The sequence below is a fragment of the Osmerus mordax genome, chromosome 23, assembly GCF_038355195.1.
Source record: "Osmerus mordax isolate fOsmMor3 chromosome 23, fOsmMor3.pri, whole genome shotgun sequence".
Lineage (NCBI taxonomy): Eukaryota > Metazoa > Chordata > Actinopteri > Osmeriformes > Osmeridae > Osmerus > Osmerus mordax.
The window spans coordinates 3,145,510-3,167,615 of NC_090072.1; the positions used below are offsets into that span (position 1 = coordinate 3,145,510).

General features: G+C 48.8%; 3 protein-coding genes across 4 annotated transcripts; 1 reads left to right on the forward strand and 2 right to left on the reverse strand.

Moving 5' to 3' along the window:
• The first annotated feature begins 172 nt into the window (after window positions 1–172).
• oxa1l (OXA1L mitochondrial inner membrane protein) lies at window positions 173–3,841 on the forward strand. Its single transcript, XM_067261303.1, has 10 exons — window positions 173–284; window positions 738–866; window positions 993–1,275; window positions 1,458–1,601; window positions 1,737–1,822; window positions 2,003–2,167; window positions 2,301–2,405; window positions 2,804–2,966; window positions 3,328–3,408; window positions 3,558–3,841. Exons 1-10 carry the CDS (start codon window positions 174–176, stop codon window positions 3,692–3,694), a joined length of 1,404 nt encoding a protein of 467 aa, XP_067117404.1. The 5' UTR covers window position 173; the 3' UTR covers window positions 3,695–3,841.
• A 219-nt stretch (window positions 3,842–4,060) lies between these two features.
• On the reverse strand, window positions 4,061–12,685 carry slc7a7 (solute carrier family 7 member 7). 2 transcript variants are annotated; one of them, XM_067261302.1, is made up of 10 exons: window positions 12,425–12,685; window positions 10,417–11,064; window positions 8,203–8,328; window positions 7,909–8,053; window positions 7,138–7,261; window positions 6,853–6,956; window positions 6,217–6,313; window positions 5,355–5,504; window positions 5,018–5,201; window positions 4,061–4,841 (listed from the first exon to the last, which is right to left on the reverse strand). In XM_067261302.1, exons 2-10 carry the CDS (start codon window positions 10,916–10,918, stop codon window positions 4,765–4,767), a joined length of 1,509 nt encoding a protein of 502 aa, XP_067117403.1. In that variant the 5' UTR covers window positions 10,919–11,064; window positions 12,425–12,685; the 3' UTR covers window positions 4,061–4,764. The 2 variants fall into 2 exon arrangements, with proteins under 2 accessions (XP_067117403.1, XP_067117402.1); XM_067261301.1 differs by having other exon boundaries at window positions 12,342–12,685.
• Window positions 12,686–15,432: 2,747 nt separating this feature from the next.
• si:ch211-212k18.5 (sal-like protein 2) lies at window positions 15,433–21,150 on the reverse strand. The gene is made up of 3 exons (XM_067261300.1): window positions 21,075–21,150; window positions 15,903–19,216; window positions 15,433–15,788 (listed from the first exon to the last, which is right to left on the reverse strand). Exons 1-3 carry the CDS (start codon window positions 21,148–21,150, stop codon window positions 15,552–15,554), a joined length of 3,627 nt encoding a protein of 1,208 aa, XP_067117401.1. The 3' UTR covers window positions 15,433–15,551.
• Between the last annotated feature and the right edge of the window lie 956 nt (window positions 21,151–22,106).

Below are 22,106 nucleotides of genomic sequence, written 5' to 3' on the forward strand. Positions count from 1 at the left end.
ATGAGACAGGGAGCAAATAGAGTAATAATCCCCCCTGGTGGATAGTACATACAGGCACGTGTGTTCATTTGGGGATGTACATGTACACATAGTAGGTGTGTGTTGGACTTCACAGCCACCGTACTAACGTACTTAGATTGTCCACTTTAGGTGCCCGTAGTTACAATTTCAACATGGCAGCGATTAGAAGTGGGGTGACTCCAGTTTGCCTAACGAGATGTTTGTTTCAACGGACGAGTTTATCTAAACGAGTTAAGCATACATTTCCAGAAGGATGGAATCAGGTTAGTTTTGATCATGAATCGGTGCTGTCCGATTAACGTGTTTTCTGGTTCCATTGGCAATAAACAGAGGGTTTTTCACTGACGCGTAGGCTACCATGGTATGCATGCTTTGACTTTGACACAGCTAGTGTGTGTCCTATTACTCACTGAAGCCAGCAACAAGCTACGTAATTTAGCTAAAGCAATAATTCTGACACCTGTTGACATGATTGACGTTTAAAAATGTGTCTAATAAGTAGTAGTATACGTTGTGCTAGTTTTCTCGATAGCTAGCTAAAATAGTAGAACTTCCTGTAGATCTGAGCTGTTGCAGCTAGCATGCTAACTTAGCAGGATGTTTTAGCCGGGAGTCAGGATACTATGTGTTTTGCGTGGTGGCCACGAATGCCTTATGTCTGTGGTTTATTAAAGTGAAATATCTCACTGACCAGCCGTATTCTCTTCATTCTGTAGAGGTTTATACAGAGCTCCCACCTTCACATGGACTGCAGGAGTCCTGCTACCAGAGCCGTCCTTGGTCGGCGACACCATGGGAGGTTCTTATTGGTCAGCGCTGTGTCAGTCAGGCACAACAGCTCACAGGTGAAACTGCGATTTTTGTTACCTTTTTGTGAGCATTTCTGTGAGCATTTCTGTTTCATCCTTGCATACCATTTCTGGGATGTTTAGACCAAAATATAGATCAAGATCTCCTGTCGACTTTTACAGACCCCAATTGCACCGGTTCCCCCGTCAACTCCAGTTGTGGAAGCATCCATTCCCGTTTCCAGTCCTGTCATCGCAGACCCCACCCCTGTAATAACACAACCGATCTCTGAGTCGCTGGTGGAGGCTGCTCCGACAGCCCTGGACGTGCTCCACGGGCCTGGAGCCGAAGTCAGCCTGGCGGAGCTGGGTCTGGGGTGCTCCACTCCTGTGGGTCTGGTCCAGAATATGCTGGAGTTCTTCCACGTGGATTTGGGGGTTCCCTGGTGGGGCGCCATCGTTATAGGTAAACACTGATTGTTGCTATACAAAACCCCTACCAAAACTGAGCTTGGTTCAGATGGTTGATACTTTATCCTACTCATGTGACCTTGTATGACCTTTTCAAGGCTTTCTGCTGAGAACTGCTGTCGGGAAATCATAATGCACTGCTAGTTGTTGTTTTTGACCTTCTTTATCTTACCCCAGGCACAGTGCTAGCTCGAATGTTGGTGTTCCCAGTGATTGTGAAAGGCCAGAGGGAGGCGGCGAAGCTCAACAACGTGATGCCAGAGATGACCAAACTCACCAGTAAGATGAACGAAGCCAAACAGAGCGGAAACAAGTTTGACTGTGAGTCCTCCCTCCTCCTCCTCTCATCTCAAACTTTCTGCCCTTTGCTTTCCGTCTATTACCTGAAACGTACTAACTAGTCTATTCGTGCCTTACGGGAATGCAGTGTCATGCATCATCTTTCCCTCTGTCTAGTTGCCAAGGCCTACGCTGACCTCACCATGTTCCAGAAGAAGCATGACGTCAACCCTCTCCGTGGCTTCCTGGTCCCTCTCGCACAGGTCAGTGTCGAGTGCTCCTCCTCTCTCACAAGACACAGCGTCGCACAAGTCATGTTTGTACGACAGGCTGCAGCGCAACACTGTCCATGCCTACCAACTCTTATTCCAGTCAGTACGTATTGAAGAACGCTTGGTCCTCTTTATAACAATGAATATAATCTCTCCCTTCCTCCCTCACAGACACCAGTCTTCATCTCCTTCTTCATCGCTCTGCGCAAGATGTCGTACCACCCGGTGCCCAGCATGCAGACAGGAGGGCTGTTCTGGTTCACTGACCTGACTGCAGCTGACCCCTACTTCATCCTCCCTTTAGCCGTCACAGGCACCATGTTCTTCATACTGGAGGTGAGGGGGCATGGAGGCCGAGGATGCTTACTGGAGCAATTTAATGCTTTGTGTAGAATGTCAGGTATTGATTAGGATCTGTCAAATTGTTTAAATCTTCCACTCAAATGACCCGTTCTTCCACCTGTTTCAGTTGGGGGCAGAGTCTGGTATAGACAACCCCAACATGCGAGCCATGAAGACTGTGTTCAGGATCATGCCCTTCATTATCCTGCCGCTCACCATCAACTTCCCCACGGTCAGCCTCTCTCTCCCCTTCCTCTCTCCCTTTCCTCTCTCTCCCCTTCCTCTCTCCCCTTCCCCTCTCTCCCCTTTCTCTCTCTCCCCTTTCTCTCTCTCCCCTTTCTCTCTCTCCCCTTTCTCTCTCTCCCCTTTCCCTCTCTCCCCTTCCTCTCTCTCCCCTTCCTCTCTCTCCCCTTCCTCTCTCCCCTTCCTCTCTCCCCTTCCTCTCTCCCCTTCCTCTCTCCCCTTCCTCTCTCCCCTTCCTCTCTCCCCTTCCTCTCTCCCCTTCCTCTCTCTCCCCTTCCTCTCTTCTACGCCTCCCTTTTCTCGTCACAACATTAGTCTGTAGAGTAATTGCGCCCTCTGCTGTGAGACAGTGGTATCTTATAATCTGCTACCTGTCTCTCCCCCCAGGCGGTGTTCACCTACTGGCTGACCTCCAACTGCTTCTCCCTGGGCCAGGTGGCTCTGCTCAAACACCCTCTCGTCAGGCAGAAGCTGCGGATCCCAGAGAAGATCATCCACCCCCCATCCTCCATGCCCCCCCAAGACGGCCTCTTTGACGGCATCAAGAAAGGTGGGTGTGGTCAGAGTGTGAATTATACAATGACAATCGAGGGGGTCAAAAACAATAAAAATATAACAATCGGGGGTGTCAAATTCTTCTCCAGGGCGTAAAGTAATATTTACGATTACAGGTAAGAACGATATATAAATGTATCGACCCCCCTACCTGTTGTTTTTACCTCTTTTGGGGGGGTCCCAAGTCTTAATTAGGGGGGTTTGTATTTCGCACCCTGGGTGTAGTCAGGAATCATTCAACAGAAGGCACTCATCCCGTTGTACCTTATGTATTCACTGTCTCTGACACAGACACGTTCATTCTCCTCTGACTCACTTTTTTTTACAAGTCGCTGTCATCCCTCTCTTTCTCCCAGGCTGGAAGAACGCTCAGCTGGTCCACCAGCTGGAGGAGAGAGAGAAGAGGATCAAGAACCACCTGCAACTGGCCGCCAAAGGTCAGTCGCACCTTGGGCCTTCTCATCGTTCTGCCTCTTTCCTATTTTTAAATAAATATGTTTCTCTCTCTCTCCTCCTTAACTCTTGTTACTTCATGCAGTTATGTGTTGTTCATTGTGTTTCCTCCTCCTCTTTCCTGTTTATCCAGGTCCTTTAAGGCAGACATTCAACCATAACCCCCTCCAGCAGGTGGCGCCACCCAGACCAGCAGCAGCAGCACAGGCCAAGACTGCTGCCCAGCCAACCAGTGGCAAGAAGAGGCCATGGGAAGAGACTATTGGATAAAAGAGAATGAGTGAAAGCTTGGGAGGCCCAAAGAAACGTGTGTGTATATATTTATTGATGGATAAGTCTGTGAAATGGTTGGTTGGAAGAACAGAGTGGGGTCTTCAGTGTATTATTCCAATTAAAGAGCACATGTCTGTAGCTTCATACCATGGTGTGTTAATTGGGGGGGGGTCAGATGGCTGAGCGGTTAGGGAATCGGACTATCAATCAGAAGGTTGCCGGTTTGTTTCCTGGCCGTGCCATATGATGTTGTGTCCTTGGGGAAGGCACTTCACCCTACTTGCCTTGGTATGTCCCTGTACTTACTGTAAGTCGCTCTGGATAAGAGCATCTGCTAAATGACAATGTAAATGAAAAGAGCAATTATCAATATCCATGAGTGATTTATTATAAATACATTAAAAAAGTCTTTGCCATTTGTGAGGTCAATTAACATCCACCTCAGGTTTGAGGATGTAGGAGAAAAAAAAAAGCCCTTCACTAAGATCTTTGGCAGAAATACTAATATTACAGGACAAACAAATACCCTTAACATGAGAGGTATGTGCCATGAGTGTCTTATTCTTCTGGTCTTTCACGACAGGAGATACTAAAGACATTTTCTCTGGTCATCAGTGCTTACAGTTTCAAAGATGTTCTCCTTTCCTCAGAAAAGAGAATTTATCCTACGTAATTACTTGCCCTTCAAAAATACTTGAGAATTACTCTTTAACTTCACAAATTTCAATTACGAACTGAACAATTAATCGAGAGATCTACCTCATTGTTCGGTTAAAACTACAAATATATCTCAAAGACAGGAATGCTTAATTTATTCTTGTGGAATGTAAAGAATATTCTGTGATGTCTGCTTTTGTGTCATCTTGGGCATGGCAGGACTCCATTGTCTATTCAGTACATGATCATGTACATGATTGGTTAGCCAGGGCTTGGTCCAGCGAAGGATTTCTCTTGCTGACATGAGCACCCTGTTCTCGGCCACTCAGTGGAAGAATCTGACCACCTGGGTGTGGTTGAGCCTCTGATTTTGTGCGTCTTCAGTCAGAGAGATGTTAGTTTGAGGGTCGCTAATCTGCCTTGTCATCGGTGTCCATCTCAGTCAGAACAGAGTAACACACCTTCTGAATCAGAAGACCGAAAGAGGCTGAGGGAGATAAAGATTGGGGGAAAATAGAAAAATCACTTGAAAGACTCAAAAATACATCTACCATATAGTTTAGAGAATAACACAAACCTTTTCACTAAACTTTGCACGATGTGAAACAGCGTTACTAGTAATGTTATATTCACATCAGAATTGAATGTGAATGGAATTCTCACCAATATTCTTGCGAATCCACATGGGCCTTTTGTTTGCGGGAGTGTAGACACACAGGAAGTAGACGGGCACCCCTGATAGGGCGATGCCGATGCCAATCAGGGAGTTGACAGTGTCACTGTAGAGCGGGACCACCACCAGGAAGACGGTGAGGAGACAGAAGACGATAGGGAAGAACAGACTGAGCTGAGGGAGAGAGAGAGGAGAATCATCTTAGGAACGTTAACATTGCTATATTATATTTTCACAAGGTAAGTTCACTGTTTTGGTGGAGATTGAACATTGGGCTGACATTCAAATGATCTTATATATATATATATGATATTTTTTTGTTTTTACCTTGAGTGGTCTCACTCTGTCAGGCTGTTTCCAGCGCAGGTAAAGTTGGCCCAGAATGGACAAGCCCACAAAGAACCAGTAGCTGAAGCTGTAGTAGTTAATGAGTCTGAAAATGTCCTCCACACACAGGTAGACCAGGGCCATGGCACCCTGCACAGCATCAACACACAGGCAATCAGTGAACAGGCCTACAGTAGCGTTAAGGACAGCACCACATTCAGTTTGTTTACCCTCAGAGGGAACAGAACTCTTTTGGCAGACAGAATTATGAGCTAGACGGACGTTGAAGCAAGTAATGGGTTAGAAGGATGGAACACTAAAGCAGACAGAATTATGAGACAGACTGAATTGTGACGAGCTAGACAGACAATGAGAGGAATGGAATACTGAGGCAGACAGAACCTTGAGGCAGATGGGATTCTAAGGCAAACAATAGGAATACAAATCTGACAATTCGGAACCAGACAGAATTCTATAGAGGTGTTTGCATACTGCCCCAACATATACCAACATCCCAACATTCATCAGAATGGCAGTTGTATTTGGAATGTTTGCAGAATAAGGTGAGTGCAGAGGTAAGTGCACACTAACCCAACAATGAACAGCTGTGTAATCACATAGCTAACTGGTATAACTACCTAACCAGCCACAGAAAACAGCATGTGTTCAGAAACCAGGCAACATTGCACAGCTGTAGCCAGATAGCTAGATAGTCATCCACACATTTGATAGCATTGGTTGGTGTACATTGGGCCAGTGAGCACCTTAAGAGAGACGAGAGAGTGTTTTGGAAAGGACCACCAAGGCAATCAAACAAGGCTCGTAAGAGTGAGAACACAGAAAAAGAAGATGGCTGACTGACGTTGAAGAGCAGGGCAGGGATGGGTGTGTAGCGGGTGATGTGGATCATGCACAGGTAGTCGGGCAGGTGACCCTCTCTGGAGCCCACGAAGAACAGCCTGGAGGAACACACACACGTGTCACACGCCACGGGAACACACACTTAATGGAGTAGCCACACACACACATCTCTACTCTGTCGTCTGGTATCTACAGAAAAGCATGGCGAGGTGATAAACAGGTGTAATGAAATGACGATGCTGATGACCAAAACACAGGAACAGGTGTGTTTAGGAACAGGTGTGTTTAGGAACAGGTGTGTTTAGGAACAGGTGTGTTCAGGAACAGGTGTGTTCAGGAACAGGTGTGTTCAGGAACAGGTGTGTTTAGGAACAGGTGTGTTTAGGAACAGGTGTGTTCAGGAACAGGTGTGTTCAGGAACAGGTGTGTTCAGGAACAGGTGTGTTTAGGAACAGGTGTGTTCAGGAACAGGTGTGTTCAGGAACAGGTGTGTTCAGGAACAGGTGTGTTTAGGAACAGGTGTGTTTAGGAACAGGTGTGTTTAGGAACAGGTGTGTTTAGGAACAGGTGTGTTCAGGAACAGGTGTGTTCAGGAACAGGTGTGTTCAGGAACAGGTGTGTTCAGGTTCCCTCTCACCTGGAGGCGGCCAGGATGGAGGCGTTGAGTCCTCCGAAGCAGGAGAGAGCCACAGCCAGCGGGATCGTCCAGTTCATCACTCCGAACACCTGGTCGGCAAATGTCTGTGGAGGGTAAAACAAAAAAGGGTCATGTATTTTCAAGCCTAGTAGCACCAATATGTATGCCAACTCATCAAGGTAAATTACAGTATCATAGTTAACTGCAAGTCATGGTTAGAAACCAGGAAGTGAACCAAGTAAACAAACTATATAGGAAGTATTGATATTATATAAGGTGACTCACCACAGCCACGGCATCGCTGTCTAAAATGGCTTGGATGGGCAAGATAGCGTAGTAAGCCACGTTGGTCAGGATGTATATCACAGTTACTATGGGCATGGAGATTGCAATGGCCATGGGCAGGTTCCTGCAGTTCACACAAACAAACACCAGAGGGAGTTAGAGACGGTTTTCATTTAGAGAAGTCTGGGGAAGAGGGGGTAGGGGAAGGTAAGGGGCTGAAGGCAATGAGCTGGCTCAGATTCAGGGTTAGTTCATTATGACTGAGCTGGTCACCAGTTAACCCCCCTGGGCAAGGGTGGGGAAGGAGGGAGGGGTGGAGGTGGGGAGGAGTAGAGGAGTGGAGGTGGGGAACAGTGAGGGATGTTTGTCACATAATCTGCCTGAGAACCCTGGGAGTAGCTTGTGATCCAATCACATGTCCGTCTTGGTCCATTTGATCAGCGTCTGGCTGTGTGAATCAGAGCGAAGGCTCAGATAAATACCAGGAGGAGCCTTAGCCCCCCTCCCTCCCTCCCACCCTCCCCTCTACCTGATACAGACCTGTCCTAAAACAACACTACTTTCAGTCTGTCTTTATGCCCTGTAAGATCTGGGCCTTATCTTTTTTCAAACCCTAAACTTAACCACAATAAAGACAGTTTGCTCCCACCCCACCCACCCTCCCCCCCCTATCCCCCTCGACTCCCTCAACCCCCCTATCCCCCCATCCCCTTCACTTCCCTCCCCCCTCACCCCCCCCCATCCCCCTCACCTCCCCCCCATCCCCCTCACCTCTCTGGGTTCTTGATCTCCTCTGTGACGAAGTTGAGGGTGTCCCAGCCAGAGTATGAGAACAACGCAGAGTACAGAGCCAGAGCGATGTCCCCAGGGTCTGTGGACGAGCCCTCAAACAGACCCTCGAAGTTCTTGGTATGACCTGAGAGAGTCAAGCCATGCAGATCGCAGTCATTCTCATATCCAATTAAATAATTCTGTGCTTGTGCGTCAGGGAAAAAGAGGTGTGTGCGTGAGAGAGAGTTTAAAAAGTGCATTTGTGTGTATGAGGGCTTAACGGTGCGTCAGTACCTTGTCCTATCTTGACCAGGCCTGTGATGATGACAGCGATGAGGGCTATGACTTTGGCGTAGGTGAAGAAGTCTTGGACTCTGGTTCCCCACTTCACATAGGCACAATTCACAAAGGTCAGCAAACCTGCGAGGTGGATACAAAGAGTGTAACACACGGTCACATGGACGCCCACACTGGAAGACACATTCATGCTCACATGCACTGCTAGACATACAAATATCCCTGCGTGTGTGTTTGTGTGTCCAAGCCTGCCAAGCTTGAGGAAATGGGGCTGCTGACTCCAGCAGACCTGCCTGTTTTTCAGATCAAATAAGCTGAGAGCAGCACATCAGAGAGAGACATGACGACACACACACACAGAGACACGATCATACCCACACTTGGACACAGAGTTGGAAGTCTGGGGTAAGGCGCAGCGCAGTGAGAGAGAACACAGAACCATGTTCTCAAGGTTTTGCATGGTCAGGCTTGTGAGTACTTGACACTCTAACTTCTACTACAGAGATAATCATACGCCACATACTTTATTGACCTACTGACTGACTGACTGACTGGCTCACTGCTCAACGCTACATAGATATTGCAAGTTACTTGGAAAAACATGTTTTTCAGCTTCCTCCCTATCCTTATCTCTCCCTGGGCCTTTATCATTGTTTGTTCCTTCCAAGATCATAAAGCATGAAGCATGGATTGGCTGTGGTCTGAATCTTCACAATCATCCTATGCCCGAGGCTCTCATGCAGTTTGATACAGCCTAAACTGTCATCTTATCATCTGCATTTAGATACTGTTTAGAGGAGATGTGCCATAGAAAAAAACATTTCTGGTACTTGAAGGGGCGAACTTCAATTTCCAAAATTTCTTTCACATCTACAAAATGCCTTATCGATTTCTTTCTGTTATAAAACGGTGTGGGGAAAGTGTTTTGTCTTGAAAGCAGCGTTGGCCTGTGGTCAAGACCCAAGTTCACGTCAACATCTCAATCTCACTTCTTACACATCAGTGACACATCAGCCTCTCCCAGCCCACAAAAACAACCCCCACCTCCTCCCCTGTATGACAGGAACGATCATAACACCATCAATAACGGTCTCATCTCCACAGGCTGTCAGCTCAAACATAACATATGGTCCTCACCAGACAGACAACAGTGACCTGTGGACTGGAAGGAGGAGAGGGGGGGGCGGGGGAGGGCGGGAGCCCAGATGTACCAAGGTGTGGCATGTTGACAGTGGAAGGCTAGAAGGGTGGGAGGTTTGAGATCGGTTTCTGGAGGTCCAGTGGACGTAGATGTGGTCCAGATGTGATGTGAGACTGGTGCCTGTGTGTGTGTGTGCGTGTGTGTGTGTGAGTGGCAGCACCATGCTGAGCCAGTCATTTGCCATTAGCCCACAGGTCAGAGTCTCTTTCTCTCACTGCTGCAATAGCTTCACAGCTATCAGCACATTCACAGCCTTCAAAGCTTAACTTATCTATGTGTGTGTCCATGTAGGAGTTGGTGGGTGGATGCCTGCCTGATAGTTTATTACTACAGCAGTCAGTGAGGTTTGGGAACTTTAATGTGAAGCCTCATCTCAGTAAGACCGGGTTCTGTTTGTCAGAGTTTCTGTCAAGTATCTGTCCCAGCTTTCTGTCTCAACATTCTGTCTGTCTCAGAGTTCTATCTGTTCCAGAGTTCTGTCTGTCCCAGAGTTCTGTCTGTCTCAGTGTTCTGCCTGTCCTAGAGTTCTATTCTTTGTCTGTTCCAATCTCAAAATTCTATTAATTAGTCCACTGTTCTGAGAGTTCCATCCATTTATTATACTAAACTGTGTGGTGATAGACGAGATAAGCTCTCAATGCAGATCCCTCCCTGACTCACTCTTAGTCTAGATATTATCTCTTTATTCTTGGCATGGACACTGATGACGTCTAACTTTTTGCGGGGAGAAGTTGAGTAAAATGATCTTTTCCCTTATTCCGTGTCTTTTACACAGGAAGCACGTGAGGCCTGTCATGACTCTGCCCCTCTGTTCCTCTTTCACCCTGGTGTGTTCACACTTCTCCTGCTACGACTCTCTCCAGGTCGTCTAGTGAGGTCACGTTAGTTCTGTTCTCCCTTTTTTCACAAAGACAGACACATTCTCCCATTTACCACAGTCCAGAACTCCCCCATCAACCTTTTTCTCTATCCCACGCCCACACACACACACACACACACACTCCACTTACAGATACAGGCTGCAGCCAGCAGACGGTTGGCTGCATACGGAGCTATGCAGGTAGGGAAGATGGGCTGCACCATGTAGTTTGAGAACGTGATGGCTATAACTGCCTGGCTGGTTGGTTCTATGATGAGCAGCGACGTCCACAGCCGGATGAAGGCCATGAAGCCCCCGAAGGCCTCCAGGATGTAGGCGTAGCTGGCCCCAGACTTGGTGATGGTTGTGCCCAACTCGGCGTAGCACAGGGCCCCGAACACGGAGAAGATGCCCCCGATGGTCCACACTACCAGCGATAGCCCGTAGGAGGCGCTGTAGATCAGCACTCCTTTGGGGGAAACGAAGATCCCTGAGCCGATCATGTTGCCCACGATGAGGCAGACGCCGTTCAGGAGCGAGATCTCCTTCTTCAGCTTCATGGATTCGTTGGAGCCTGCCGATTTGAGAGAAGTGCCGCCATTGCTCTCCTCGCAGAGCGAGTCTTGTCTGGGGGCGGGGCTGTAGGTAGCCATTGTTTTGGATTGGAGGTGGCTCAGAGGGGAAGTGGCGATGGGATCAGTGATTGGGCGGCAGAGGAGTCAGTCAGTGAGAGGGAATGTATATTGCTTGAGGTGAAAATGAAAGTTTTTTCCCTCAACTATGGTCCCACAGGTGACATCTGTGGAAGACATAAAACGAATTAGACAGTGTGTGGACTTTGCCATGGGCAACCATTGATCACAGATATTGGTACACATTTATAAAACGTTTGTGAGAACAACACCAAAGCCGCCTCAGGGCGCCGCCATGTTCACCCAGGCAAACGTGGCCACACATGCACACGCCCACACACCTGCAGCTTGGTATTGGTTTTTACAGATGGCAATTTAAGAGCCATTACAGTTCAGAGTAAATGGGCTTTTAAGGTTGAGTGTATTGACAGAGAGGCAGACCGAAAAAAAGAAAAAGCGTGACAAATGTGCCTGAAAACATTGCAGTGTTCATTACCAGTTTCAACTTCCACCACGATAGTTAGTCTAAACAACTAACTGACACAAAAGTGTACACACAGATACTCTTTAAGACGTGTCAGCATGATGATCCAGTCACATGTTTTCCAAAGTTCATCACCCTCAGCATGAAAGTCTAGATGAGAGTCTAATGAGGAGAGACGCACGTGGCCGGGCTGATTAGGAAGACTGGGCCTATAAGCTACATTCTCAGACACACATACGCCTCATGCCTATAACATACATTCTCCGCGAGACACACACACACACACACATGCATCGTGTCAAAACATGTCAGACACACACACACATCATGTCTCCAAACACATGATCTGAAACAGACAGACTCACACACCTCTACGTTAGTGAATGGCAAAGACGTTCTCCTACCACAGCAGCTCGGTCTTGGGTTCGACAGACCAGGAAGGGGACAGAGAAGTCCACTCACGCAGACCACAGTGAGTGGTGGAAGAGGGGGGGAAAGAGACGGAGAAGTTCAGAGTGCTCACCCCGCGATATGCAAGTTCAAAAGGAAGACTGATTTCACAGTATTGGACTGTAGATAGCCCTGGCATGTGACTACAAGGAGAGCTGGAGACACAGAGAGAGGGAGGCTCCTCAAGGACCAGAGTGCAAGGTCCACAAGGCACAGATAAACTCTCTAAGAGGCTTCAGTATGTCTACTCAAGGTTATACACATGACAGACAGTTTGTCAGTCTCTTTCTCCCTCTTACTGTTGCAACTTAGTGGCAGGCAACCTCTGAAATCAGCCTTAGGTGCTGCACAGACAACTAATGCTAGTCTCTCACTGGTTAATCTTTACAGTAGAACTGATAAACGAGCGTATTGATGAACATACCCAGCGAGCCAGGAATGCCATAAGAGGTTAATAAATAATTTAATGATTTTTAGAGGAATAAGTGTTAAACTGATCATAGGGCTTACCAGATAACACCCTTTGACCACTGTAGAGGCAACATCTGGTCGCTCCAATAGTCTGCATTTATTGGCTACATCGTGGTTATTACCTTCTCCAGATGCACGTGCAGGTGAACTTGATACTTAGCGAGGAGTCTTATTTTGGTATTCCTGCTCGCTCTCGATTCAGTGTCCAGAGATCTATAAAACCTTCATCTCAAGTGCGGACATCCATTCAAACTTCATAGATTTTCAAACGACTTCCACGACACCTTCTGTCTGTCCTTGCGCACGTCTTTCTCTCCACTTGCCCTTCCCTATATCAGTCACGCGTCCACAGATCGCAGGCCCGGCTTTAACCGATGACAGTCTGTCTGGTCTGAAGGTGCTCCATTTGATCAGCTGATGAACTTCTGCTTTCTGACGCGGCTACCAAGGAGACAAGAGAGGAGGTGAGGAAGTGGGAGTGGTTTACATTGATGACTTGCTACGACGGTTTTGAGCAGCTGTAATTAATTGGGTTTCTGTTGAACTGATTAATCCATATGATCAATGTTCAATGGGGTTACGTAGAGTCTTCGGTGATTAACACGGTGACAAAAATACAAGTTGGCTACATGACTAGACAAGCTTATAGGTAATATGTGCCAATGACTGTAAAAAATAACTGCAGCAACTACAATTCGTTTTGATTTTATTTAAAAACGTTTCCGTTTACCTTTTGGTGTTTGCATACAAATATTATGATAAGTTTTAATAAAATGTTAATTCCCAATACAAGACTGAACTAGTTGTCTTTGCAAAAGAAGTATGTGCATCATACCCAGCGAAAAAGTACAAATTAAGCATTATTTCGAAATGGTAGGAGGGAGTCACAATGTCAGTCAAGTTTGATGCGTCTATCTTAGAAACAGTATAGGGCCTACAGCCCCCTCTGCTGGGAAAAAAGTAACCGTTCATTCAGTGGAATAATTTAGCGTTCGATTACTTCGAATGGAATCTGGTGTTTTCTTTTGCTTATTGTCCTTAAAAAGTCAACTTCGACTTGCTGGAGACAAAAGTAAAATATCAATTAAGATAATCAGTCGTGGAATGTTAGTTTGTTACTTTGATCTAGACAGTTAACACTTATCTATGATGATTTTTCGACAGCGACTGATTAAAGTAGTACAGTCGATCAACATGAGCATAATGTGAATTGTAATCAATAGCAAAGCCACCTGTTGATTATCTGCAGGGGTCGGGCTAACCTGATCAAGACGGCTGTCCCCGCCCACATCTAAGACTACCCTTTTCACAAGTCGTCCATCTCAAACTGAAAAGCAAACATTGGGAACGTCCCTTCACCCTAATTCCTATCCCTTTTTGATTGAGACATGTCTATCACTGAAACGCATGTGGACAAACTTCTCACACATGGGGGTTCCATTCAGCCCTTTGTCTCTCTCTCTCCCCCAGTCCCCCTTCTCTTGCCCCCCAGATTCCTCTCCTTGGTTACCGGTTACCATGGTTTCTGGAGCCTCAGTAGTGTGGGGGATTACCAGCCATTTTGGGGACAGCTGGCCAGGTTGGTCCATGCTGCCCCCTGTGCTGCTTCCAGTCACATAGGGGGGATGAGGGGTGTCATTGTGCACGGATTAGAGCTTCCTGTGTGTCAGCCCCATTACACATGGAGGGGGAGAACACAGAGAGAGGGGGAAATAAAAGGGAAAATGAAAGAGTGAGTATGAAAGAGAGTATGACACACAGAAGGACAGGGAGGGAGGGAGGGGGGCTCTACAGCTGCACTTTCAATCACACTGCGGCACTCACACAGGCACTGATTATCCCTTGTACACACACACACACACACACACCTCACAGAACCCGAGGAACTGAAACATATGAAAAGAAAATGAGGGCAGAAAAGGCAGAATAAGTAGACTGCTATCGAAGCAGTAGACAAAAGAACTCAGTCACACACAGGGCATAGAGACAAACGAGTAGACAGGCCGACAGGGAACACTCAGACACGAAACACTGTCACGCTCACAGAATACTTAAACACAGAGGAACCGAATGAGACATAAGCTATTCTGGGACTAATTGTGGACACACAAAAGACAACCTCGATAAAAAAAAAGGGGTTCTTTTTCACCATCACCATCATTTTATTTTCTCTTTTTAACATCCTATGTGGAAGCACATTTTTTTAACTACAGTACAAAAACAATGGCGGTACACCATTTCAAAATGAAACATACAAAACTATACTGAACTAAGTAGCAGGGATACAGTGAAGACAAGTTCTGCAGGGGCAGAAAACTTTAACTCTCAAGTGCTTTGAGAGAAGAGAAAGGGGGGGGGGGGGAGAGACTGGAACACAAAGGAGGAAGAGAAGGGGTGAGGTAAATATATCAGACACCGACAAATCATCCTGGTCTCTGGCGAAGATCCGTTGGTTCACTCACACACACACACACACACACACAAACACTTACAATGTCTGTTCTGTCCCTTATTTTTACAGATAAACCGATTACAATCACTGAAGTTGGAAGTCTGATTGGGCATTAGATAAGGTGATTACAGAGTTAGACCAGGACAGGTCGAGGATTTACAAAGTCAACATACCTGGCAGTGTAACACAATCATCATCATCATCATCATTAGCATCATCATCACAATCGTTGTGTTTGTATCAATGGACGTATGGACAGCAGTAGACACAGTGCAACTCCATTGAAATTTCAGAACAGCAGCATGACAGTTTAAAAAAAGAGGAAAAAAAAAAAGTTTTAAAAGATGGAACCAAGGTTCATATTTACAATGTGGCCACTGCTAAACTGGCCTATTTTGGTGTTAAGTTTGTGTAAAATACCTTTTTACCTAAACCTGGTTCTTTTCATTTTACAGTAGCTCATGTTTGAAGTAGTTTGTGCTCTGTTCGGCCCTTGGAAATTCAGTACCATCAAACACACACGCGTGTTCTTTTGCCTCAAGGGAAATTCTGTGACATGCGTCGATAAGGCCTCACTGTGTTCTTTGAAATAGTAACATTATTTCATAACTGACTTGACTGAGTCACTACCTCAAAACAATCTAACATGCCACACTACTGGACAGACTATCCCTACTGGACTATAATATAAAAAAATAAACATAGAATCAGTGATTCTAAAATGGATCAATTTGAGCTGAAAATACATTTCCTTGTCAGGGCTTTTCTAACCAAGCAGACTTCTTTCACATTTCCTTTTACTCAGTAATGTCCTCAGGTTTCTTTCCTTCACCATCAACAGTGGGAGCTTCCTCCGGAGAGGAACTTTTCTCAGGAGTTTTTACCAGTGGCTGAATATCAATCTTCTCTCCCGGGGTCCCATTGGCTGAATTTGAACTCCGATCCTCCACAGTCTCGTTTTCATTGGCCGGAATGACCAGTGGAGCCTTAGAAGAGGCGTTAGCCACAGCTCCAGGATGGGTTTTCATGTGTCCCTGTTGAACAGAAAAAAAACAACGCTTTAGCTAAAGTGAGGTATATCATATACATATATATATTATATAAAAGGTGTTTTGATTCCAATCTACAACAGTAGTGTATGTTCATACCTTGAGTCCACTGCGGCTGGCGTATGCCTTTCCACACTGGGAGCAGCTGTAGGGTTTGTCTGGGCGGGGGGCCTGGGGAGATGGTGCTGGGGGTGTTGGAGCAGTCTGCTGCACAGCCTCCTGGTCCGCCTTCTCTTGGGAACCATCGCAAACCTCCGAGGGGGTCTCCTCCTTCGCCTCGGTACCCAGGACGGATGAGCTGTCCTTGGGCGAGGCGCTCTCCTTCTCCCCCTCCGTGGTGACTGCCGGCTCCTCTTCCGGAGTGGACTCCTGTGTGAGTTCGTCTGTGGCTGGCTCAGAGGCTGCTGCTGCTGGAAGGGGGAGCTCAGGTGACTGGTTTGGGGCTGGGGAGCTCGGGGTCGATTCAGGGGCGGGGCTACCTCGATGAGAGCTAACTTTGTTCTCTGCGGATGGTGAGGCGTTACTGAGGCTCTCTCTCAACCCACTGTCCAGTCCAGGCTTGGAGATACACAGGGAGAGGGGCTGGTCCTCAGCCTCTCCATTGTCCGCTGGGGCAGAGATGGAGACTGCTGGAGCGGCAGCGAGGTCTGCGTGGGTGGGAATGGAGCCGTTAGTTAGCCCATCGTCGGTCTGGGGAATTTCTCTCTGACCGAGGGCCTCTTGTGGATTATGGGTCAGAGGTGGACTAATACTGGGAGTGGAGAGGTCAGATTCCACCTTCGGGCGACTCAGATCAGCTGCCAGGGATTGCTGCTTGGGAGCCACCCCCAAATCCAAACCACCGACTGGAGGGTTCTGGACGATGGACCCGCTGTTGCTGCCCATGGTCAAGGCCAGAGGGAGAAGCTGTTGGGGCTTGGATGGGGAGACGGAGGGGTGATTCATCTTCCGGTGGTTCGCGTCGTCCTCCAGAGGCATATCCGTGTCGTCCTCCGGAGGTATCTGTCCCCCCAGGTGCAAGCGGATGTGGTGCTGGAGCACCAGGGCGTTGGTGAACTTGCGGGGGCACAGCGGGCAGGAGTTCTGGGCGCGGGCATTCGGAGGGCGGGCACGGTGGGTGGCCAGATGGGCCCTCAGGCTTCCCTTGGTGGAGAAGGAGCGGCCGCACAGCTTGCAGGGGAAGGGGCGCTCCCCCAGGTGGGTGGCCTGGTGGAGGCGCAGGGCCCTGGGGCAACTGAGCACACGCAGGCAAACCCCGCACTGGTTAGGGACCAGGGAGGGGTTGTTGGATCCGAGGAGGTTGTGGTTGGCCAGATCCATTGCCCCCGCAGTGGTGTTGGGGCTCAGGCCTAAGGCTGCCATCATCTCTCTACGGTAGGCATTGGAACTGATGGTCAGGTCTTGGCCGTTCATGTCCGCGACGGCTGAGTTGTCGTCCTGGAAACGCGAAGAGGAGGTGGTGCCTCCCTGGGGCTGCTTCTCCAGCTTCTGCACCAACCGCTGTAGCTTGGAGGTGTCGGAGGTTTGGGTGGAGGAGGTGGGGGAGGATGTCGACGAAGAGGTGGGTGCTTTAGGGTACGGAGGGAAGGGGAAGGGGAGCTGAGAGTGGGGGGAGGCGAGGTGGGAGGCGGAGGGGTGTGTCGGCGGGCGGAGGAGGGCGAGGTGGTGGGCGGACGCTCCGCCTGGGAAGAGGATCTTGGGGAGGTGGGCCAGCTGGGAGTAAGGCGAGCTGGGGTGCAGTCCAGAATGAGGAGGGGTATTCTCGTCGAACCTCTGCTGCTTGGCTCCCTTGAACAGGCTCCCCATGGCGGACGACGAAGAGCCGGCCGAAGACGAAGACAAGATGCTTCCGGAGCCGCTGCCGGAGGCGCTGGCTGCGGCCGCGGCGGCGGACGCCCGGTTGAGCTGCAGCAAGGAGTGAGCCGTGGAGAGCAGCGCCATGTCCACGCTGGGGGGCAGGGGGAGGGAGGAGGACGAGGGGCGAGAAGACCCTCCGGACAGGAAACCTAGAGCCATGCTGTCTGCCAGCCCCACTCCTCCTTTCACGCCTGTGAACGCCTCCTCGTCCTCCGCCCGGCGCTTCCTGCGCCTCTGGCTGGTGGAGGTGGCGGGGCTGGGGGAGGGGGTGGGCGTGGGCAGGATCTGGTCAGACAGGGCCGGGGGCAGCAGGGAGAGAGAGAGCTCTGGGTTCTGCTCGCGGTGCCTCAGGAAGTGGGCCTTCAGGTTCCCCCGGGTGGTGAAGCGGCTCAGGCAGACGGGACACTGGTACGGCCTCTCGCCCGTGTGGGACCGCAGGTGGATCTGGAGGGATGAGTCGCTGCTCAAGACCTTCCCGCAAAACCGGCAGGCGTGTGGCGGACGCCCTAATGAGGAGGAGCTCGCCGAGGACCCGATGGAGGAGCTGGGGTTGAAGAGGTCCTGCGAGAGGCTGGAGGTAGGGAGGGGTGGGGTGGGAAAGCCGACCCCGTTGCTGTGGCCGAAGGGGGATGTATTGGAAGACTTCTCGTGGAGGTAGCGTGGGGGGAGACCCAGAGAGAGAGAGAGAGGGTGGAGGGAGGCGGCTGATGAACTAAGGGTGGAGGAGGAGGAGGACGAGGACGAGGTAGAAGAGTGTGGGGCCCGGTTCCCATTACTTTGAGAGAGGCTGGGTTTTGACAACGCTGGCTGGGGGAAGAGGGAGGGGAGCCCAGAAAGGAGAGATGAATCTGAGGTAGGCCGTGGGGCAGGGGAGGGCTGCGTTGGGGAAGGAGATCCAGATCTGTGGTGGCTGTTGCCAGCCGCTTGAGGTCCATCCTGGGAGTAAACAGCCCCTCCGAGGCGGAGGACGTGCCTGCAGATCTCCTCGGTCATCTGCATCTGGTGGATCTGCCTCTGCTGCAGCACCCTGAGCTCCTCCAGCAACACTGCCAGGGTGGGAGGAACCTGCAACTGACCCGGGCCAAGGGGGCTGGAGGCCGTCTGCTGCCCGGGACTGGTCACCTCCTGGTGGGTCATGGTACCGAGAGAGGACACCGAGGAGGAGGAGGAGGTGGTGGTGGCAGACCTGCCCATCTGAGGGGAGGTCATGGTGGGGTGGGAGAGGCTCTGGTGGGTGAGGGTGTGTGGTCCAGACGTCTGACCGAGGAGGAGTGGAGGGGAGTGTGTCTGGGAGGACAGGGACGGGTGTGGGAAGTCTGGGGAGAGCGAGGAGTGGGTATTCGGGAGGGAGGTAGTGAAGGGGGTGATGTTGCTGGGCCAGTGGGGGGGGGGAGAATTCTCGCTGGGGAGGGATGGCGCGTGGAGCCCCCCAGGGGACGGGCGAGGGGCCAGGGGGGGCTGGCAGTCCTGGAGGGAGGTGGGAGAGGACGAGGACGAGGAGGACGTCAGTTCTGAACCCAGAGAGGTGGACGGTGATTTCACAACCAGTTGGTCATCTGTAGACGGAGGGAAAGACAGTCATAAGGAGATGCTCGCCACTACATGCTTGGAACAGCAACTGAACGATGAATCTGTGAAGACTCGGGTCTGCAAAGTCTCCACGTTCCACACATTTACATTTACATTTAGTCATTTAGCAGACGCTCTTATCCAGAGCGACTTACAGTAAGTACAGGGACATTCCCCCCGAGGCAAGTAGGGTGAAGTGCCTTGCCCAAGGACACAACGTCATTTGACACAGCCAGGAATCGAACCAACAACCTTCCGATTACTAGCCCGATTCCCTAACCACTCAGCCACCTGACTCCCACATGCAAACAAGCCAAGCAGGGTACAAACAAAAACAAGCATGGCAGGCCTCAACAGTTTACCTAACAAGAAATGCATATACGGCTCACATTACACTTCAATGAAGTAACTGAGGCTACGTTTTTAAAGCGTATCAGTTTTTCAACGCGACAAAGGCAACACAGTCTCTACAGCTTCTTTCTATTGTATTGTCTTACTCTGTGCTCTCTAAAGGACAACTCTTAAGCGTCTTTATCCCACAAAAGCTGGCAGACCACCTTGCTGCTATGACAACACCTTTCAGAAGACAATGCACATCACCAAGACAACCCATAACCCCTCTTAACCCACCCCTCACTCCAGCAGTTACGTCTTTCATCTCCTCATTCACCCTTCCCCCTTACGTCACAACAGGGGTCAAGGGTCGGGCCATGCTAAGGGTTCTGAGCACTGTCCAGGCAGCTCTGATTGGTCAGTTCATGTGACCCCTCGAGCTCTGGGGTCAAATTCTTTCAAAATCTTGAGCACAGAGTGAGAAAGAGTAAGGGGGAATGAGGGGGGAGGGGTAAAACAATGGAGACACACTAAGTATTCCCTGCTGGAGGGCTGTATAGTGATGGAATTAATGACTGTACTTCTCACTACTTCTAAGGCCTGAGTAGCTTCTCATTGAAACAGAGCCAGATTCAGGCTCCTAGAATGAAATTGTAGTTTGGGAACGAATTACGCGAATAACTCGTTTAGTCGAAATGCCGGTCTGAGGTATGTTCCTGGTGCCAAACATTAAATGGAAGGTTGAGGTGCATACCACTCCCCCCTCTCTCTCTCAAATTTGTTTTACCTTCTACACCCCCAACTGAGAGGGAGTATACAGTCAATAGAACTGCAGGGTGAGAAGGGGGGGGGGGGAAGCATTGAGAGAAGGGTAGAAAAAGAGAGGGAAGAACAAGGAAATGTGAAGGAAAGCAGTATGGAGAGAAGGGAGAGGAGAATAGAAGGGTAGAGATTAATCTTTACCAAAACAGCCTTTACCCTTCCCCCCATGTAGCTATCCACATTTTTGGGGTGAATAGGAAACTTCTCTATACCAAGATCTCCAGCAGTGTGGCCTGCCTCAATAGTGTCCCACTAACATCACAGAAAAATGGCCACAGACGCATTGAATGTAAATATTTAGTTTGCTTGGTCTGTCCTGTAGAACCTGCAGTAGAATCTTAAGTGACTGCTGACAAACTTAGCATTGACATCGACTAGGGGCCTATACTGAAGATAATGGTGAAAAATCTTTAACGTGCACATCAAAATGTCATGCATTTGAATAAAAACTTATTCATGGGTGGGAAACGCTGCAAATAGTACACCATTAACTTATGAATGAACCAGCTAAATCAACCAGTGCTTTCATTGCAGAGGAACCACAGAGCAATGACAAAAGAAAGGACCTATTGATACTGACCGCGAGAGCTGTACGTTTATGTGGCGACCTGTTGCTTGGATTCTGCTTAGTGGGAGTAATTTCCCGTTAATAGTAACACATGCACTAGAATAATAATGAACTTTTCTCACCGTGCGATAGCAGCAGCGTGCCCCCCGGATCCGCGTTAACGAGTTGCTGAGGTCTTTTCTGTTTCCGGCGTGACATGATTCACGAGGGGCCAGAGAGAGAGGGGGGCATCAGTCGATTAAACCACACCGGGCACTTTTCGCACTTGCACGCGTTCCAAACAATCCCCAAACCAAACAATTCCTCTAGAACTCCTGATTTCAGTTAAGTGGAGTTTCAGGTAGCATTTGAACTGGCAGTAGGCTATCAAAAGTTGATTCCTTGGATTGAGAAAAACGGTTTAAAATTGGAAATCCGTGTGACTGCGCCGTGTCATTTGATGCCGCAGTGAGTGCGTGTGTGGCTGTTTTTCTAAAGTCTTCTCTCTCCCAAAACTTGCCCAAATTGCGCCCCTCCTCTCCTGCTGTTCCCCTGCATGCATACACTCACACATCACACACACATTACACACACACACATACACTGCAGTCACACACAACCTCTCCTTGTTCTTCAATGAGATTTGCATTTCAATAGCGTGGAACACACAGACTCCTGGTTCCCTCTTTCTTCCGTATTTTCTCTATACATGCACCGCACAGCAGTTAAACTTTCAATCAAAAAATGACAATGTGATGTCAAAAAACACATGGATTCAACCAAAAATAATATATGCCCCTCTTGTTGGACTTTTAAGGGATGTTTGAACTTATTTTCGAGAGACATATTTAGGAAGTCTCATAAATTAAACGCATGTTTTCTAGCTCCACTATTAGAAACAAACCAGGTCTACAGACGATAGAAGACCTGACTTATAGACTAATATTTAAATTCGAACTTCAAAATCAGTTTTGGTCTTCTATTAAAGTGTTCGGAATTGAACAATAACTTATACAAAAATCATAACAACAACAATCATAATTGCAATCGCAAGATAGACATGGATATATGGTGGTGTGGTTCCTGCAGCGGAATGAATGGGGTTCATTTGCCTTTCATTTTAAGATGGCTAATTAACGGGGGTGGGGGTTCTCTCGATTGCCCAGCCACATTAG

Excerpts from the sequence above, each read along its gene's own strand:
- slc7a7 (XM_067261302.1), bottom strand. The coding sequence starts at position 10,918 with ATGGCTACCTACAGCCCCGCCCCCAGACAAGACTCGCTCTGCGAGGAG. Across the intron at positions 8,329-10,416 it reads GCTGGCTGCAGCCTGTATCT|GTTTGCTGACCTTTGTGAAT; the intron begins GTAAGTGGAGTG and ends TCCACCTCGCAG. Across the intron at positions 7,262-7,908 it reads GAGATCAAGAACCCAGAGAG|GAACCTGCCCATGGCCATTG; the intron begins GTGAGGGGGATG and ends TGTGAACTGCAG.
- oxa1l (XM_067261303.1), top strand. The coding sequence starts at position 174 with ATGGCAGCGATTAGAAGTGGGGTGACTCCAGTTTGCCTAACGAGATGT. Across the intron at positions 1,276-1,457 it reads GTGGGGCGCCATCGTTATAG|GCACAGTGCTAGCTCGAATG; the intron begins GTAAACACTGAT and ends ATCTTACCCCAG. Across the intron at positions 2,406-2,803 it reads TCACCATCAACTTCCCCACG|GCGGTGTTCACCTACTGGCT; the intron begins GTCAGCCTCTCT and ends CTCTCCCCCCAG.
- si:ch211-212k18.5 (XM_067261300.1), bottom strand. The coding sequence starts at position 21,150 with ATGTCACGCCGGAAACAGAAAAGACCTCAGCAACTCGTTAACGCGGAT. Across the intron at positions 19,217-21,074 it reads CACGCTGCTGCTATCGCACG|ATGACCAACTGGTTGTGAAA; the intron begins GTGAGAAAAGTT and ends CTCCGTCTACAG. Across the intron at positions 15,789-15,902 it reads CCAGCCGCAGTGGACTCAAG|GGACACATGAAAACCCATCC; the intron begins GTATGAACATAC and ends TCTGTTCAACAG.